The following is a 17220-nucleotide window of genomic DNA, read 5'->3' as shown; positions in this document are numbered from 1 at the left end:
CTGCCACGGTCCCCGCGCCCCTCGCTCTGCGCCCGTGCCTTCCCCGCGGTCACTGTTCCCCTTGTACCTCACTGCTCCTGATTCCTGTCTGCCTCTGTTTGAGTCCCGAGAGCCCGTCGCAGCTCATCTTCCACGGTGTGTTTTGGCGTCTGCCTTAATCACCTGACTCGCTGTGAAGTTTGTGTCTGACAGCTCTGAGCCTGGACTAGTGAGTCTGCTTTGCTGATTGTAGCCTCTTGATGATTGGCTGGCTCTTCCTTGCTGACTTAGGTGCCTTATCATCTTTGATTGGATATTAGGCAATATATATTGAGCAACTAAAATTGATAAAAGTAGAATTTCCCCTGGAAATGCATCTCTGCTGCCAGGTCATGTGTGTGTGTGTGTGTGTGTGTGTGGTGTGTATTATGTTGAATCAATTGGGGAGTTTTCAGATGCCTATTACATAGAGAGGTCTTCACACATTTTTTTCCCCCAGTGGGAGTGGGTAGGGTCCCTGCCTCTGATCTCTGGCCTCCAGCCTCTGGTCTCCTGTCTCTGGTCTCCAGCAGGCCTCTAGGCTGGGGCTGAACAGGGGCTTCTCTGACCTTCTGCTCTGAGAGCAGCTTCTCTTGGTATTAGTGTTGTTGTTGTGAGAGATGTGATCCCCATCCTCCCTGATATGGACTCCTTCAGGGTCTGGCAGGAGCTTTGAGGTCCAGGCCTGTTTCCCACATACCCCTCATACTGGGTCTTCCTCTACCATTGCTCCCAGGTGCTGGAAATTCAGCAGGGGTGGGGCCATCCCACACCAAGATGTTCCTCGTCAGCTCAGTGGGGTACAGAGGAGAGAGAGTGGGGAGGGCTGGCAGGAGAGGGACAGTGGAGAGGAGGGGGGAGGGCCAGCAGGGGAGGGACAGTGGAGAGGAGAGGGGAGGGCCAGCAGGGGAGGGACAGTGGAGAGGAGGGGAGGGACAGTGGAGAGGAGGGGAGGGGGAGGGCCAGTGGGGGAGGGCCAGTGGAGAGGAGGGGAGGGGGGGCAGGCAGAGGAGGGGTATAGGCCACATTTGTGTCCTATGGTTTATGGAGACAGCTTCACAATTGAAGATGAGAGAGAGAAAGAGAGAGAGACAAGAGGTGTGCTACAAACATGAATTTATTTGGTTCACATGGAGAAGAGAAGGAGCTGGGACCCAGAACTTCTCCAGGGACAGGGACAGGGTGATCTGGATCATTCAGCTGTCCTCTGTGTTCTCACTGGGAAGTCCAGGATTGGGTGAGCAGACCCTACACCTGCCTCAGGTGCTGCACCGCGGCCACAGAGCACAGGTGCTGGGAAGGGTGTGGATGCGGGCCCACGTGCTGGGAAGAGCAGGCTGGGCTCTGCTGGTCAGCAGCAGGCGGAGATGCTGCAGGACACAGGTCTGCAGACCAGAGTGGGGCAGGATGGCTGGCAGCACCCAGAGGACTGGCAGCTGGGGACCACACACACAGCAGGCCTGCAGCTCACAGGAACACACACGGAGGACTGGCAGGAAGGAGACACACACACACTAGGTCTACAGCTCACAGGGGAGCAGCAGGCCACCTGCAATCTCACAGGAATGCACATGGCAGGTCTGCAGCTCACAGGCACACAGCAGGATGACTGGCAGGGACTGGACACACAGCAGGATGGCTGGCAGGGACTGGACACACAGCAGGATGACTGACAGGGCCTGGACACACAGCAGGATGGCTGGCAGGGACTGGACACACAGCAGGATGGCTGGCAGGGGCTGGACACACAGCAGGCCGGCTGGCAGGGACTGGACACACAGCAGGATGGCTGGCAGGGCCTGGACACGCAGCAGGATGACTGGCAGGGATTGGATACACAGCAGGATGACTGGCAGGGGCTGGACACACAGCAGGCCGGCTGGCAGCCTGTGGAACAGCTGGTGTGGCACATGGTGGAGGCTGGCTGGTGTGGGGAGGAGGTGGTAATGTCTGGCTCCTGCTCTGGAAGCTTTTATACCCAACCCAGGTGTCCCAACAACACAACACAGCCGTGTCTTCTGTGTGATATTTTTTATCATACCTGCCCTAACATCTTATTATCTTGGGATGTGGCTTCCTGCATAGACTCACCCACAAATAACTTTACCCTCGAGGCTAATCTTCCATAAACAGGATATTCAGTTTACTTACTGTAGACTTTGGGCTGTTGCTTTCAAGGCCACTATTGTGCGTGTAGCACATCACATCTGTCTTAACCTAAAGTACACTGTCTCATTTCCTTATTTATTCTCATGCTGTTGATGAAGACTGAGGTAATAATTTACAGTTTTATTAGTTATTTGACCTTTTGTATTACACAAGAAAGTTCAATGCAGAAGTTGGCAAGCTATGGTTTATGGACCACATTTGGCCCATTGCCTGTTTTTATAAATAAAGCTTTGTTGGAACACAGCAGGCCCATTTGTATATGTGTTGCCAGCAGCTACTTTTGCACCATCTTGCAAAATTAAAACATTTATGTTTGGCCTTTCACAGAAAGTTAGCTAACCCTGGCATATAATCGCTGACAAGAATTCATTTGCTCATTTAATAGGCATATACTGTGTGCCATCAGCTCTGGTTTCATGCGTCTACCAGCAATGGGAATAGGGGACAAATGAATAAAGGGATGAATGTATGAAAAAATCCTGGAGAGGGCTGTGTCTTGCCACAGAAAATGGATCAGGTCAAAGAGTCTGGGGGCTTCGGCGGGGAAAGTGCTTAGTTAGCCTCCGGGATGAAAGGCTTCCAGGTACCATGTGTGCTGAACAGAAGTAGTCATGGAAGAGACTCTGAGAGACACAAGAGCAGCATCTTCCTGGGTGGTGGGAAGTCACACTCCATGCATGGGTGCAGGAGGGCAGTTGTATCCAAGGACCAGGTGTCACAGTCCTTTGTTAGGGGACCTGGAATGTGGAGTTCAGAGCCTCCTGATAGAAAAGTTCTCTGAGGATACCCAGGTACCCAAGACTCACATTTGTCATCCTAGCACCTCAGAAGGCTGAGATTAGACAATTGCACTTCATAGCAAGCCTGGGGGGAGAAAAGCCTGTGAGACTCCATTTCTAATTGACCAACCAAAAGCTAGGTTGGAGGTGTGGCTTAAGAGGTAGAAAGCCAGACTTGAGAACACAGGGCCCTGAGTTCAAGCCACAATGCCAGCACAAATACCAAAAAATAAAACAGTCACTGAATGTGAAGATAATGCTGGTAGACATTATGTAATCTGAAAAAGGGTGAAGAAAAATTAAGAAAGAAGAGGCCAGTGAAGCAAAATCATGGTCCAACATACAAGCATAGTCCAACACACTTGGGGGGGGGCAGAGAAAGTAACTGAACCATTAACTAATTTTTGAGGAAACATTTTATTTTTTAAACCAAACTAGAGAGATCCAAGAGTCTCATAAACATAAAGAAAACCACAAATGACCTCATACTAAGGTAGCAGAAACCAAAAATAAGACGGGACTCCTGAAGACGATGGAGTGAGACCTCACACAAAAGAGCTGAGATGGCCGTAGATTTCCCGGTGGAGACAGTGTGGAGTGGGCGGCGATGGCACGTCCGCAAATCAGGCGTAGGAAATCCACAACACAGAATCCCATACGCAGGAAGATAAATCGCTAGAAGAGAAAATGGGAGTGCTCATAAAAACAGAAGTAGAGAGGATTCCTCATCAGCAGTTTGCTCTAGGAGGAATGCAGGATGGAGTGCGTCAGGTTGAGCAGGCTCCAGATCATGTGGACCCTAAGCCTGGAGAAAGACGTGGGTCAGCCGAACCACGGGGAGAGCAGGAGGCCTTTTCTGTCCTCCGGTGGACTTGTAATGGACTGACTGCTTTCCTGCATCTTTCAGATAGAGAAACCCAGTTGGACTTCACCTGTGTGTGTGTGTGTATGTGAGTGAGAGTGATATAGGAGATCAAATTAAGGGCTTGCTCGTGTAAGACAAGTTTACCACTGAGCTTCACTTGCATGTGGCTCTCTCTTACACTGACAGGTTTAGTTTAGTTTAGTTTAGTTTTGGCTAGTCCTAGGGCTTGAACTCTGGGCTTGGGTGCTGTCCTTGAGCTTCTTTGTGCTCAAGGGTAGTGCTCTACCACTTGAGCCACAGCTCCACTTCCAGCTTTTTCTGAGTGGTTTATTGGAGATAAGCCTCACAGACTTTCCTTGCCCATGGTTGGCTTCGAACCATAATCCTCAGATCCTGAGTAGCTAAGATGACCAGCCTGAATCTCTGGCGCCTGGCTGATGTTTTTTTTTTTTTTTTAAGCAACATAAATAACCCATGTTTTCGATTCCTGGAATTCAATAAATAGCATTTAACATGTTCAGGAGAGTTACACCTTGGGTTCCTCCCCAGCTGGTGTCTTCCTTTAGTCTCCTCGTTTGTGAATAAGGAGTCACAGCCTTCAGATCTAGCCCCCACTTGGGAGACACCACATGCACCATCTGTCTCTCTAAGTTTGGCTCACCTTACTGAGTTTGCTCTAGATCCATCCATTTCCCTGAAAATGACACAACCTTTCCAAACATTATAGAAAAGAAACTTTTGTCCCCGGGTCCTGGAGCTCATTTCTACAAAGATTATTTTATATGATCAGAGGCACATAGCATTGTGTTCCTCCCCTAAGATTATCCTCTTTTTGGTCCTCCTATATGTGAACAAATGATAGAATCTTATTCGTTCTAATGGCTGTGTAAAATTCCATTGTGTACAAACATCACATTTTATTGATCTGCTCATCCTTAGTGGGGCATCTGGCTCTCTCCATAACTGTATTGTGAATAGTGCAGCAGTGAACATGGGTGTGCAGGTGTCTTTCTTTACAGTAACCTGGCTGGTGATGCTCTGGGTAGATGCCCAGGAATGCTGGCTGGGTCACAGGGAAGGTCTATGTTTGGTTTTGTAAGGAACCTCCAGACCGCTGTCCAAGTGGCTGTAGTAGTTCACATTCCCACCAGCATTCATTGTTGTTTGAACAACTGACTTTGTAACACATGTTTTTATTGCTATTATAAAGGTGATGTACAGAGGGGCCAACATTTCACCAGCCAGGTAAGGAGCACCTCCCAGTGCTCTCTCCTGGTTTTCCCCTCCTGTCCTGTTCACGAGTTGAGTGGCTCATTCTCCACGTGTGTCAGGTGAGCACCACGGACCGCCGGGAGCGTTCACACCGGCGGCCGTGTGGCACCCGAGCGCGTGTTGGCGGTGTCTCTGTCGTAAGGCTTGTGCGGAGCCTGCTGCCACAGGAGGCGCCAGCGAGGGGCAGCTCCGAGTCCTCACCGGTGGCACAGCAGCTCCGCTCTTCTGGTTCCAAGCCCTGACCCCAGCGTGGGCTCAGGCCTGGGGCGGAGGCACCTCAGCGGGTTGCTGGCAGTTGGAAATCCCTGCCCTTAGCTGTTGGCGCTTGGCCGGCTGCTGGCCCGGCCGTCCCCCCCTCCCACGGGGGTTCACGGGACCACAGCCCTGTCTACCCTCCCCCCTGTCCACACGGTGTCCCCTGCTTTGTGTCTCCTTAAGCCCTGAGTGGAAAGGGATGTCAGGCGGCCCCAAGTTCTCTGGGGTCCACGGGAACTTCTGGAGCCTGAGCGCAGGGCGTACACGTTGGGGCTGGGTGGAGGCGGCCCGGGCCGAGCATCTCTCTGCGGCCCGCTATCCTGGGCACCCTCCTCAAACAAAGCCTGAATTTCATAGGCGGTGGACGACAGCCCAGCCTGGGCTGGGCTTGGGCTCAGAGGAGGCTCAGAACGCAGGATGTGTCCCCAGTGCACACGCTTTATTGGTTACAGCAATTGGCTTTTGTCACATGAATGCAGGTGTGAACTGGAGAGGCCAGGGACCATGATGACGGGTTGCTGCCAGGCCACAGAGGGGTGGCTGCTCCTCGGCAGAGGGGTGATTCTGGGGGCCAGGGGATCCTGAGGGGTCATGCCCAGAGCAGAGGCAGCCCATGAGAGCCGGACATGCACCCATCAGCAGCTGCACTGGCCCGGGGAGCCGCCACAGCAGGCCTGGCGGGAGCAGGCAGGGCGGCACAGCAGGGACACGCACGAGGCCGCCGGGCGGCAGCAGCCGGGCTGGCAGCAGGGGGCACAGCAGGAGGAGGTGGGCACGCAGCAGGCGGGCCTGCACACGGGCCTGCACAGCAGGGACACGCTGGAGGACGGCGGGCAGGGGAGGCAGGGGCGGCAGCAGGGCTGGCAGCAGGGCTGGCAGCTGGTCGGCTGGCAGCAGCAGGAGGAAGCCCCGCAGCACATGGGCTCACTGCACACGGGTCTGCAGCACACGGGTGTGCAGCACATGGGCTCACAGCACACGGGTCTGCAGCACACGGGTGTGCAGCACACGGGCTCACAGCACACAGGCTTACAGCAGACAGGCACGCAGCAGGACTGCTGGCAGGCTGAGCAGGGGCAGCAGCAGGGCTGGCAGCTAGACGGCTGGCAGCAGGAGGGTGTGCAGCAGCTGGCGCAGACGGACTGGCAGCAGGGGCTGGACGCACAGCCCGCTGGGGAGCAGAGGAAGGTGAGGCAGGGGGCGGGGGCGCAGCCGCGGGGCTGGCAGCAGCTGGGGGCGCCGCAGGGCTCGCAGCAGCTCTCTGGGCAGTCGTCCACCTGCCAGGAGGCGTCGGTGCAGGAATCGCAGGAGCCGGGCAGGCAGACCCGGCTGTCATAGCTCAGGTCACTGGAGCAGACGGACATGGTGGAGGCGGCCATGGCGGGCTGAGTCTGGAGGAGTGAGGGTGTGTGTGAGCGAGGAGTGTGTGTGAGTGTGTGGGCCTGGGCATGTGTGGGCTTTTATACCCCAGTCTGTTGTCCCCGCCGAGGTTTACGAGCCTCCCTTCCTGGTGGTGCTGCCTCTGGCCGCGGCCGGTTGTTAGTGCCGGTTCTTTGCACGCCTGCCCCAGGACGCGTCCTCTGCCTCCTTTGGCTCCGGTGCTGTCTGCTCCCGGGGGCTTAGACGTGGACCCCTCTCCTGCGGGGGGGGGGGACCCGGCATGACACCCATCCCCAGTTTTTTTTATTGCCTTGGGCACTTTAAAGCAATAAGCATGAAGAAAAATGTGCACGTCTCAGGAACACAGCTGGCCGGGCCGGGCGGGTTCCGCCTGTGCCGCTGGAGGAGAACATGGGCGGGCTCCCCGGGAGAGGGGCCTCCTCTCCTGCGGTGGGTCCCCCCATTTCTGTCTTCCTCTGCTCTGGGGCCGAGGAGGACTCTGGCTTTCGGAGTCTTCACACTCCTCTCAGGAAGTCTCCTGCTATTTCAGGATAAGCTAATGGCCGGTCGGGGAGGGAACCTAGAGACACATGAGGGAAGGGTAGGGAGGTCGCCAGCCGCCGCTCATCACCCGACCTGTGTGACCTTACCCCTCCTCCATCACCTTGAGAGTAAAAATCCTGGCTGGGGAGACTCCAGCTCTTCCGGGCCTTCCTTTCCTGTCTGCTCGTTTCCCCTCAGTTCTTCAGGCTTACCTTTGACCTTTCCTCCAGGAGATTTTCCTGATTTTTGGTCGTTGTTCATCATGGGGCTTGAACTCTGGGCCTGGGCACTCTCCCTCAGCTCTTCAAGGCAAGCGCCCTACCACTTGAGCCACAGCGCCACTTCCAGTTTTTGGTGGTTCATTGGCGATTAGAGTCTCACGGACTTTCCTGCCCAGGCTGGCTTTGAACCGTGGCGTGGTCCTCAGAGCTCTGTCTACTGAGTAGCTGGGATGACCGGCTGAGTGCCGTGCCCGGCTGGATTTTCCTGTTATTTTGCCTTTCACATCTGAGTCTTCAGCCATGTCTAGTCAATTGTTTGACTTATTTACTTAAAAGTTTTTTTATTTCCCAGAGTGATTTGCTGTTTCTCTGTCCTTTGATGGAAGTGGAACAAGACCCCCACCATGACCCCCAACCCTGCCCCATGACCCCCAACCCTGCCCCATGACCCCCAACCCTGTCCCATGACCCCCAACCCTGCCCCATGACCCCTACCCTGCCCCAAGACCCCACCCTGCCCCATGACCCCATCCTGTCCATGACCCCACCCTGTCCCATGACCCCAGCCCTGCCATGTGACCCCTACCCTGTCCCGTGATCCCACTCTGTCCCATGACCTCCACCCTGCCCCGTGACCCCCATTCTGTGGTCCTCCTCATGGCAGAGCCCCTGCCCCCCAGGCCACAGTCTCCATGAACCTGACAAGCCCGCGGTGACGGCCATGCTATTCTCTGACGGTGGAACAGCACGGTCGGGGTGGCCCTGCATTCCACCGGGAGTTCAGTCCCAGTGCCAGTGCGCGCCTCCGCCGGCATGGCCGCTCCATCCACGCTGTGAAGTCGGCTACGGTGAATGCAGGGGTGAGCACGGGTGAGTGTAGGATGATCACGGTATGGATGTGGGCATGCATGGCCTGTGGAGTGGGTGTGCATGGGTGTGAGGTGTGGGTGGGGTGTACGTAGGTGTGCGTGGGTGTGCATGGGCCTATGTGGGGGTAAACATGGGTGTGGGTGTGCATGGGGCTATGTGGGGGTGAACATGGGTGTGGGTGGGGTGTACGTAGGTGTGCGTGGGTATGCATGGGGCTATGTGGGGGTGAACATGGGTGTGGGTGGGGTGTACGTAGGTGTGCGTGGGTGTGCATGGAGCTATGTGGGGGTGAACATGGGTGTGGGTGTGCATGGGGCTATGTGGGGGTGAACGTGGGTGTGGGTGTGCATGGGCCTATGTGGGGGTGAACATGGGTGTGGGTGTGCATGGAGCTATGTGGGGGTGAACGTGGGTGTGGGTGTGCATGGGGCTATGTGGGGGTGAACATGGGTGTGGGTGGGGTGTACGTAGGTGTGCGTGGGTGTGCATGGAGCTATGTGGGGGTGAACATAGGTATGGGTGTGCATGGAGCTATGTGGGGGTGAACATGGGTGTGGGTGTGCATGGGCCTATGTGGGGGTGTACGTAGGTGTGCATGGGTGTGCATGGGGCTATGTGGGGGTGAACGTGGGTGTGGGTGTGCATGGGGCTATGTGTGGGTGAACGTGGGTGTGGGTGTGCATGGGGCTATGTGGGGGTGTATGTAGGTGTGCATGGGTGTGCTTGGGGCCTATGTGGGGGTGAACGTGGGTGTGGGTGTGCATGGAGCTATGTGGGGGTGAACATGGGTGTGGGTGTGCTTGGGGCCTATGTGGGGGTGAACGTGGGTGTGGGTGTGCATGGAGCTATGTGGGGGTGAACGTGGGTGTGGGTATGCATGGAGCTATGTGGGGGTGAACATGGGTGTGGGTGTGCTTGGGGCCTATGTGGGGGTGAACGTGGGTGTGGGTGTGCATGGGGCTATGTGGGGGTGAACATGGGTGTGGGTGTGCATGGGCCTATGTGGGGGTGAACATGGGTGTGGGTGTGCATGGAGCTATGTGGGGGTGAACGTGGGTGTGGGTGTGCATGGAGCTATGTGGGGGTGAACATGGGTGTGGGTGTGCATGGAGCTATGTGGGGGTGAACATGGGTGTGGGTGTGCATGGAGCTATGTGGGGGTGAACGTGGGTGTGGGTGTGCATGGGCCTATGTGGGGGTGAACGTGGGTGTGGGTGTGCATGGGGCTATGTGGGGGTGAACGTGGGTGTGGGTATGCATGGAGCTATGTGGGGGTGAACGTGGGTGTGGGTGTGCATGGGCCTATGTGGGGGTGAACATGGGTGTGGGTGTGCATGGAGCTATGTGGGGGTGAACGTGGGTGTGGGTGTGCTTGGGGCCTATGTGGGGGTGAACGTGGGTGTGGGTGTGCATGGAGCTATGTGGGGGTGAACATGGGTGTGGGTGTGCATGGGCCTATGTGGGGGTGAACGTGGGTGTGGGTGTGCATGGAGCTATGTGGGGGTGAACATGGGTGTGGGTGTGCATGGAGCTATGTGGGGGTGAACATGGGTGTGGGTGTGCATGGAGCTATGTGGGGGTGAACATGGGTGTGGGTGTGCATGGAGCTATGTGGGGGTGAACATGGGTGTGGGTGTGCATGGAGCTATGTGGGGGTGAACATGGGTGTGGGTGTGCATGGAGCTATGTGGGGGTGAACGTGGGTGTGGGTGTGCATGGGCCTATGTGGGGGTGAACGTGGGTGTGGGTGTGCATGGGGCTATGTGGGGGTGAACGTGGGTGTGGGTGTGCATGGAGCTATGTGGGGGTGAATGTGGGTGTGGGTGTGCATGGGGCTATGTGGGGGTGAACATGGGTGTGGGTGTGCATGGGGCTATGTGGGGGTGAACGTGGGTGTGGGTGTGCATGGGGCTATGTGGGGGTGAACATGGGTGTGGGTGTGCATGGGCCTATGTGGGGGTGAACATGGGTGTGGGTGTGCATGGAGCTATGTGGGGGTGAACGTGGGTGTGGGTGTGCATGGAGCTATGTGGGGGTGAACATGGGTGTGGGTGTGCATGGAGCTATGTGGGGGTGAACATGGGTGTGGGTGTGCATGGAGCTATGTGGGGGTGAACGTGGGTGTGGGTGTGCATGGGGCTATGTGGGGGTGAACGTGGGTGTGGGTATGCATGGAGCTATGTGGGGGTGAACGTGGGTGTGGGTGTGCTTGGGGCCTATGTGGGGGTGAACGTGGGTGTGGGTGTGCATGGAGCTATGTGGGGGTGAACATGGGTGTGGGTGTGCATGGGCCTATGTGGGGGTGAACGTGGGTGTGGGTGTGCATGGAGCTATGTGGGGGTGAACATGGGTGTGGGTGTGCATGGAGCTATGTGGGGGTGAACGTGGGTGTGGGTGTGCATGGGCCTATGTGGGGGTGAACGTGGGTGTGGGTGTGCATGGGGCTATGTGGGGGTGAACGTGGGTGTGGGTGTGCATGGAGCTATGTGGGGGTGAACGTGGGTGTGGGTGTGCATGGGGCTATGTGGGGGTGAACATGGGTGTGGGTGTGCATGGGGCTATGTGGGGGTGAACGTGGGTGTGGGTGTGCATGGGGCTATGTGGGGGTGAACATGGGTGTGGGTGTGCATGGGCCTATGTGGGGGTGAACATGGGTGTGGGTGTGCATGGAGCTATGTGGGGGTGAACGTGGGTGTGGGTGTGCATGGAGCTATGTGGGGGTGAACATGGGTGTGGGTGTGCATGGAGCTATGTGGGGGTGAACATGGGTGTGGGTGTGCATGGAGCTATGTGGGGGTGAACGTGGGTGTGGGTGTGCATGGGGCTATGTGGGGGTGAACGTGGGTGTGGGTATGCATGGAGCTATGTGGGGGTGAACGTGGGTGTGGGTGTGCTTGGGGCCTATGTGGGGGTGAACGTGGGTGTGGGTGTGCATGGGCCTATGTGGGGGTGAACGTGGGTGTGGGTGTGCATGGGCCTATGTGGGGGTGAACGTGGGTGTGGGTGTGCATGGGGCTATGTGGGGGTGTATGTAGGTGTGCATGGGTGTGCTTGGGGCCTATGTGGGGGTGAACATGGGTGTGGGTGTGCATGGAGCTATGTGGGGGTGAACGTGGGTGTGGGTGTGCATGGAGCTATGTGGGGGTGAACATGGGTGTGGGTGTGCATGGAGCTATGTGGGGGTGAACATGGGTGTGGGTGTGCATGGAGCTATGTGGGGGTGAACGTGGGTGTGGGTGTGCATGGGGCTATGTGGGGGTGAACGTGGGTGTGGGTATGCATGGAGCTATGTGGGGGTGAACGTGGGTGTGGGTGTGCTTGGGGCCTATGTGGGGGTGAACGTGGGTGTGGGTGTGCATGGAGCTATGTGGGGGTGAACGTGGGTGTGGGTGTGCATGGGGCTATGTGGGGGTGTATGTAGGTGTGCATGGGTGTGCTTGGGGCCTATGTGGGGGTGAACATGGGTGTGGGTGTGCATGGAGCTATGTGGGGGTGAACGTGGGTGTGGGTGTGCATGGAGCTAATTGGGGGTGAACATGGGTGTGGGTGTGCATGGGCCTATGTGGGGGTGAACATGGGTGTGGGTGTGCATGGAGCTATGTGGGGGTGAACGTGGGTGTGGGTGTGCATGGAGCTATGTGGGGGTGAACGTGGGTGTGGGTGTGCATGGAGCTATGTGGGGGTGAACGTGGGTGTGGGTGTGCATGGAGCTATGTGGGGGTGAACGTGGGTGTGGGTGTGCATGGAGCTATGTGGGGGTGCACGTGGGTGTGGGTGTGCATGGAGCTATGTGGGGGTGAACATGGGTGTGGGTGTGCTTGGGGCCTATGTGGGGGTGAACGTGGGTGTGGGTGTGCATGGGCCTATGTGGGGGTGAACGTGGGTGTGGGTGTGCATGGGCCTATGTGGGGGTGAACGTGGGTGTGGGTATGCATGGAGCTATGTGGGGGTGAACGTGGGTGTGCGTGGGGTGTACGTAGGTGTGCGTGGGTGTGTATGGGGCTATGTGGGGGTGAACATGGGTGTGGGTGGGGTGTACATAGGTGTGCATGGGTGTGCTTGGGGCCTATGTGGGGGTGAACGTGGGTGTGGGTGTGCATGGAGCTATGTGGGGGTGAACATGGGTGGGGTAGGGTGTACGTAGGTGTGCGTGGGTGTGCTTGGGGCCTATGTGGGGGTGAACGTGGGTGTGGGTGTGCTTGGGGCCTATGTGGGGGTGAACGTGGGTGTGGGTGTGCTTGGGGCCTATGTGGGGGTGAACATGGGTGTGGGTGGGCTGCTGCTGTCTCTCACGATACTCACTTTACTTCTTTGCACTTATTTATTTATTTTGGTTGGTCGTGGGCCTGAACTCTGGGCCTGGGCGCTGTCCCTCAGTTCTTTAGCTCAAGGCCAGTGCTCTACCACTTGAGCCACAGCGCCACTTCTGGTTTTCTGAGTGGTTTATCGGAGATGAGAGTTTTACAGATGTTCCTGCCCCGGCTGGCTTTGAGTGGCGATCCTCAGATCTCAGCCTCCTCAGTAGCTAGGATGACAGGCGTGAGCCACCGGCAACCGGCTACTTCTTTGCACTTAAACCCAGAATTGGTGTTGCTGGTGGTGTGGGGCCTCGACTTCTAATGTGTTGTGTTGTTGTTTGTGAACCAGGCTGGTCTGGAGCCCACCCTGGTGCCCAGCTGGCCTCCTGCTCTGCCTCCCGAGTGCTGGGGTTACAGGCATGTACCACGTCTGCCTTCTAGTTCTAGCAAAGGGACATCTGCATTGTTTTCTGTAACGAAGAGACATAGGACTCAGGTTCTTTGGGGCAGGTTTGCCTATCCTAATCTTCTCTTTAGAATCTCTTACTTCATGTGTTTCTATGAGCTGGATCTACAGTGTGTCGGTCTTACTTCCCCCCCCCCCTCCCCTCCCTCCCCTTCCCACCTCTTGCTCTCTCCTCTTTATCTTTCTCCATCTCTCCCCTCTGAGGTCTCCTATCTCTGTCTGTCTCTTTCTCACTCTCTCTGCTGGTTTTGGCACTAGAATTCTGCCTGTTTTTCTACATAAATCCAGAATACCTGTGGCTTATGCTAAGCTTGGGGGTGTGTGTGCATGCACGTGTGCGCAGAGCGCGTGTCTGTGTGTCTGTCTGAGCTTGCACTCAGGACCTCATTCATGCTCTCACTTGGCTTTTTTACTCCTGGGGTATTTTACCACCAGAGCCATGCTTCCAGTCTGGTGTTTTGCTCCTTATTTTGGAGATCGAGTCTCAGACTCTTCTGTCCAGGCTGGCTTTCTACTGTGATCCTCCAGATTGTAGCCTCCTGAGTAGCTGGGATCAAGGCGTGAGCGTGGCGCTCGCCAAGGCCTTCATGCTGAACTAGCACACAAAAGTCCGTGTCTTTTGAAGACAGACTGAAGTTCCATTTTGTTGGCATTGTTAACTTGTATTTGAGAACTTGGCAGGATCGTGCCCGCACTTCAGGATGAATTTGGGGTCCACGCGAGCTCTGCTGGCCCCCCTGCCGCCGGCCTGGCTGCCCCCTGCCGCCGGCCTGGCTGCCCCCTGTCGCTCTGCTCACAGCGCCAGCTCAGTGTCCTACCATGTGGATGAGGCAGTCCTGTGGCCGTTTCTGCCGGGCTGGCCTCCTGGCCTGCAGAGGCTCCTGCTGTGGGGCCATTGACCCTCTGCACCTGCGGGCAGTGGGGCAGTGGGAGGCTGCCATCCCAGCAAGGTCACTGTGGGAGACAAGCTGGTGAGGCCCGGGGAGCCAGGCCCAGGCGGGACCTTGTCCCTGGAGGGCCTCTGTGGAGGACCGGGAAGTGAGTCCAGGCCCAGGTGTGAAGGTCAAGTGTAGTGCGGAGGTCTTGGCTTCCCTGGGAAATCTTGGTCTTGGTTCCCAGGACTCCCCCTGAGGGGCCCAGTGGACCTGGGGCTGAGCCCCACAGGTCCCCGGGGGGCCGGCCTGAGGGGCTCTCAGCACCACCTAGACCTGCACCTCCCCCTCCACATCCCCACATTGAAGCCAGGACAGAGGCGGGGTGATGCTGAGCAGCTTTATTAGGACCAGTGGGGAGACGGCGTGGGGGAGTGGCCGGGAGGGGAGGGCGGGTTATGGCTCAGGAGTAGCTAGACCAGCTGGGAGGGGCATCCTCCAGGGCAGATCCTGGGAGCAGCAGGACTCCTGGCCAGCAAGGGGCAGATGGTCCCTGAGGGAGGGGTCCCTTGTGCCCTGTGGCTGGCAGGTTGTGGGGCAGGAAGTGGAGTGACGCTGTGGTGAGGACAGGACTTAGAGGACACTCTAGAGCTCAGCAGCTGCACTGGCCCGGGGAGCCGCCACAGCAGGCCTGGCGGGAGCAGGCAGGGCGGCATAGCAGGGACACGCATGAGGCCGCCGGGCGGCAGCAGCCGGGCTGGCAGCAGGGGGCACAGCAGGAGGAGGTGGGCACGCAGCAGGTGGGCCTGCTCATGGGCCTGCACAGCAGGGACACGCTGGAGGACGGCGGGTAGGGGAGGCAGCAGGGCTGGCAGCTGGACGGCTGGCAGCTGGACGGCTGGCAGCAGCAGGAGGAAGCCCCGCAGCACACGGGCTCACAGCACACGGGTCTGCAGCACACAGGCTCACAGCACACGGGTCTGCAGCACACAGGCTCACAGCACACGGGCTCACAGCACACGGGTGTGCAGCACATGGGCTCGCAGCACACGGGCTTACAGCAGACAGGCATGCAGCAGGATGCCTGGCAGGCTGAGCAGGGGCAGCAGCAGGGCTGGCAGCTAGACGGCTGGCAGCAGGAGGGTGTGCAGCAGCTGGCGCAGACGGACTGGCAGCAGGGGCTGGACGCACAGCCCGCTGGGGAGCAGAGGAAGGTGAGGCAGGGGGCGGGGGCGCAGCCGCGGGGCTGGCAGCAGCTGGGGGCGCCGCAGGGCTCGCAGCAGCTCTCTGGGCAGTCGTCCACCTGCCAGGAGGCGTCGGTGCAGGAATCGCAGGAGCCGGGCAGGCAGACCCGGCTGTCATAGCTCAGGTCACTGGAGCAGACGGACATGGTGGAGGCGGCCATGGCGGCGGGGCTGGGAGGAGCTGAGGGTCTGACTGTGGGGGAGTGGGTGGGTGGGGGGTGCCCTGCCCCTGGGCTTTTCTCCCCTGCGGTGTGTTTGTCTGTCTGGAGCCTCAGGTCCTTCCCTTTCCATGTTGCTCTGGGTGCACGAGGACCTTCATTAGGGCTCAGCTCGTAAACTTCCTGGTGCTGGGCGGGGCTGGGGCCTGCGCGTGGCTCTGCTGGGCATCTCAGGACCCGTGGGGACGGTGGCAGGGCTGACCGCGTCCTCCTCCCAGGCCTCACCGCCAGCGGCCTGCCCGGGCTCCTGTGGGACACTCTGTCCCCAGCCTCTGCGCCGGTGGCCTCAGCCGGGTCAGATGGACAGAACTGAGCGTCTGCGCCCAGACAGCGGAAGAACAGCCCTCCTGGGGGCTCTGGGTCGCTGTGGTCTGGTGCTGTTGCAGGCACTGGCCTGGATCTCTCCCTGGGGAGGACACCGGCGTCCACCCTGGCCTGGTCTCCGGGAAGTGGGTGTGTTTGTAGGACACACAAATTCGACACCAAGCCTGACCTTCCTGTCCATCCAAGGCCCACTGGAGCCGCCACGTGCACGGGAGAGGTGGTCAGGGGAGGGCGACACAGCCTGGTGGAGGGGGGCGAGGAGGAGGGTCACCTGGAGATGCTAAAGGACACACGTGGTCAGCTGGGCAGCGGCTCTGGCCCAAGGATGGGCAGGCATGATCATGCCCTCTATGGGATGACTGTCCCGGCTTGGCTGGCGGGTGGCTCAGTGGGAACCCATTTCCCAGCATCCTGTCGGCCTTGTGGGGGTAAAGAGCAGGCTGGACAGGCAGGGAGCCCCTCCGGCCAGAGGTCCTGCCCAGGGCAGTGGAGGGGGAAGGGCAGGGATGGGGAGACAAAAATCAGACTGAGAAATCTGAACCAGGTTCAGAGCTCCCCTGCCAGACACCCACCAGGTCGGGACCTTCCCACCACGCCCCGCCGACCCCGGGGTCAGGACCGTGAACACCGCGTCTGTGCGGTCTCGGGCATGGTGTTGGCCGGGCAGGCGGGCTCTCTGGACAGCTGGGAGGGGTCCTCAGCTGCTGTTGGGCAGAGAGCTTCACCAGTCCACGCAGCCTGGTTGGTTCACTGTGTTCTTCAAGACGTCGGTGTCATGACATGACTTTTGTCTTCGACTCGTGTCATATGACCTCTTTGTTAGCAGAAGTGGTTTGTGGAGCTATTTCTTTCTTGGTTCTTTCCACTTCTGCTTCCTGTTTCTGGATCTACATGTTAGGTACATAAATGTTCACAGTGATCTTATATTCTTGATGGATTGATATTTAATGCCGTTATCTGATTCATAACTATTTTATAGTACCAGGCTTGGGACTTGAAATTGGGGCCTGGGCACTGTCCCTGAGCTTTTTTGCTCAAGGCTCATGTTCTATCACTTGAGCCATGCTCCACTCTTGGTTTTTGGTGGTTAATTGGAGATAAGTGACTCACAGACTTTCCTGCCTGGGTTGGCTTTGAACAGTGAGCCTTAGATCACTAGCCAAAAAACGTCCCCAAAGAAAAGCGCAGAGACACAGGGTGTCTCTGTGGGACAACACAGAGGGAGAAAAGAATGCTCACCCCCTTCTAAACTTCTACCACATAAAAGAGGAACACTTCTGAAATCACTGTGTGGTCAGCATTTCCCTACTAAAACAAAACAAGCAAAAAGTAACTGTTTCACTGTCTTTTATACATACGGATTCAAAAACCCTTCACAAAAATACAAAGCAAGGAAACGGAGCAGCAGGCGCCCGGATTTCACAGC

General features: G+C 57.6%; 3 protein-coding genes across 8 annotated transcripts; all 3 read right to left on the bottom strand.

The window, feature by feature from the left end:
• Nucleotides 1-1369: 1369 nt before the first annotated feature.
• LOC122101314 (keratin-associated protein 12-1-like) lies at nt 1370-1930 on the bottom strand. Of its 5 annotated transcripts, XM_042671687.1 has the most exons (4): nt 1858-1930; nt 1678-1687; nt 1568-1637; nt 1370-1507 (listed from the first exon to the last, which is right to left on the bottom strand). In XM_042671687.1, the coding sequence occupies exons 1-4, from the start codon at nt 1928-1930 to the stop codon at nt 1370-1372; spliced, it is 291 nt and encodes a 96-aa protein (XP_042527621.1). The 5 variants fall into 5 exon arrangements, with proteins under 5 accessions (XP_042527621.1, XP_042527618.1, XP_042527617.1 ...); XM_042671684.1 differs by lacking the exon at nt 1678-1687 and having other exon boundaries at nt 1370-1598; nt 1764-1930; XM_042671683.1 differs by having other exon boundaries at nt 1370-1697; nt 1824-1930.
• Nucleotides 1931-5993: 4063 nt separating this feature from the next.
• Nucleotides 5994-6737, bottom strand: LOC122101310 (keratin-associated protein 10-12-like). Its single transcript, XM_042671678.1, has one exon. It carries the CDS (start codon nt 6735-6737, stop codon nt 5994-5996), a length of 744 nt encoding a protein of 247 aa, XP_042527612.1.
• Nucleotides 6738-14598: 7861 nt separating this feature from the next.
• LOC122101309 (keratin-associated protein 10-3-like) lies at nt 14599-15413 on the bottom strand. Of its 2 annotated transcripts, none has more exons than XM_042671676.1 (2): nt 15019-15413; nt 14599-14958 (listed from the first exon to the last, which is right to left on the bottom strand). In XM_042671676.1, exons 1-2 carry the CDS (start codon nt 15411-15413, stop codon nt 14661-14663), a joined length of 693 nt encoding a protein of 230 aa, XP_042527610.1. In that variant the 3' UTR covers nt 14599-14660. The 2 variants fall into 2 exon arrangements, with proteins under 2 accessions (XP_042527610.1, XP_042527611.1); XM_042671677.1 differs by having other exon boundaries at nt 14599-14988; nt 15049-15411.
• Between the last annotated feature and the right edge of the window lie 1807 nt (nt 15414-17220).

Source organism: Dipodomys spectabilis, unplaced genomic scaffold (genome assembly GCF_019054845.1).
Source record: "Dipodomys spectabilis isolate Male_0828 unplaced genomic scaffold, ASM1905484v1 ptg000652l, whole genome shotgun sequence".
Classification (NCBI taxonomy): domain Eukaryota; kingdom Metazoa; phylum Chordata; class Mammalia; order Rodentia; family Heteromyidae; genus Dipodomys; species Dipodomys spectabilis.
The sequence above is the reverse complement of the archived record's forward strand: the minus strand, read 5'-3'. Positions and strand labels throughout refer to the sequence as shown.

Coding starts and splice junctions, on each gene's coding strand:
- LOC122101314 (XM_042671683.1), bottom strand. CDS start 1,930: ATGTGCCACACCAGCTGTTCCACAGGCTGCCAGCCGGCCTGCTGTGTG. Junction 1,698..1,823: donor TGCCAGTCATCCTGCTGCGT/GTCCAGGCCCTG, acceptor CTGTGTGTCCAG/GCCCTGTCAGTCATCCTGCT.
- LOC122101310 (XM_042671678.1), bottom strand. CDS start 6,737: ATGGCCGCCTCCACCATGTCCGTCTGCTCCAGTGACCTGAGCTATGAC.
- LOC122101309 (XM_042671676.1), bottom strand. CDS start 15,413: ATGGCCGCCTCCACCATGTCCGTCTGCTCCAGTGACCTGAGCTATGAC. Junction 14,959..15,018: donor TGCACACCCGTGTGCTGTGA/GCCCGTGTGCTG, acceptor TGTGTGCTGCAG/ACCCGTGTGCTGTGAGCCCG.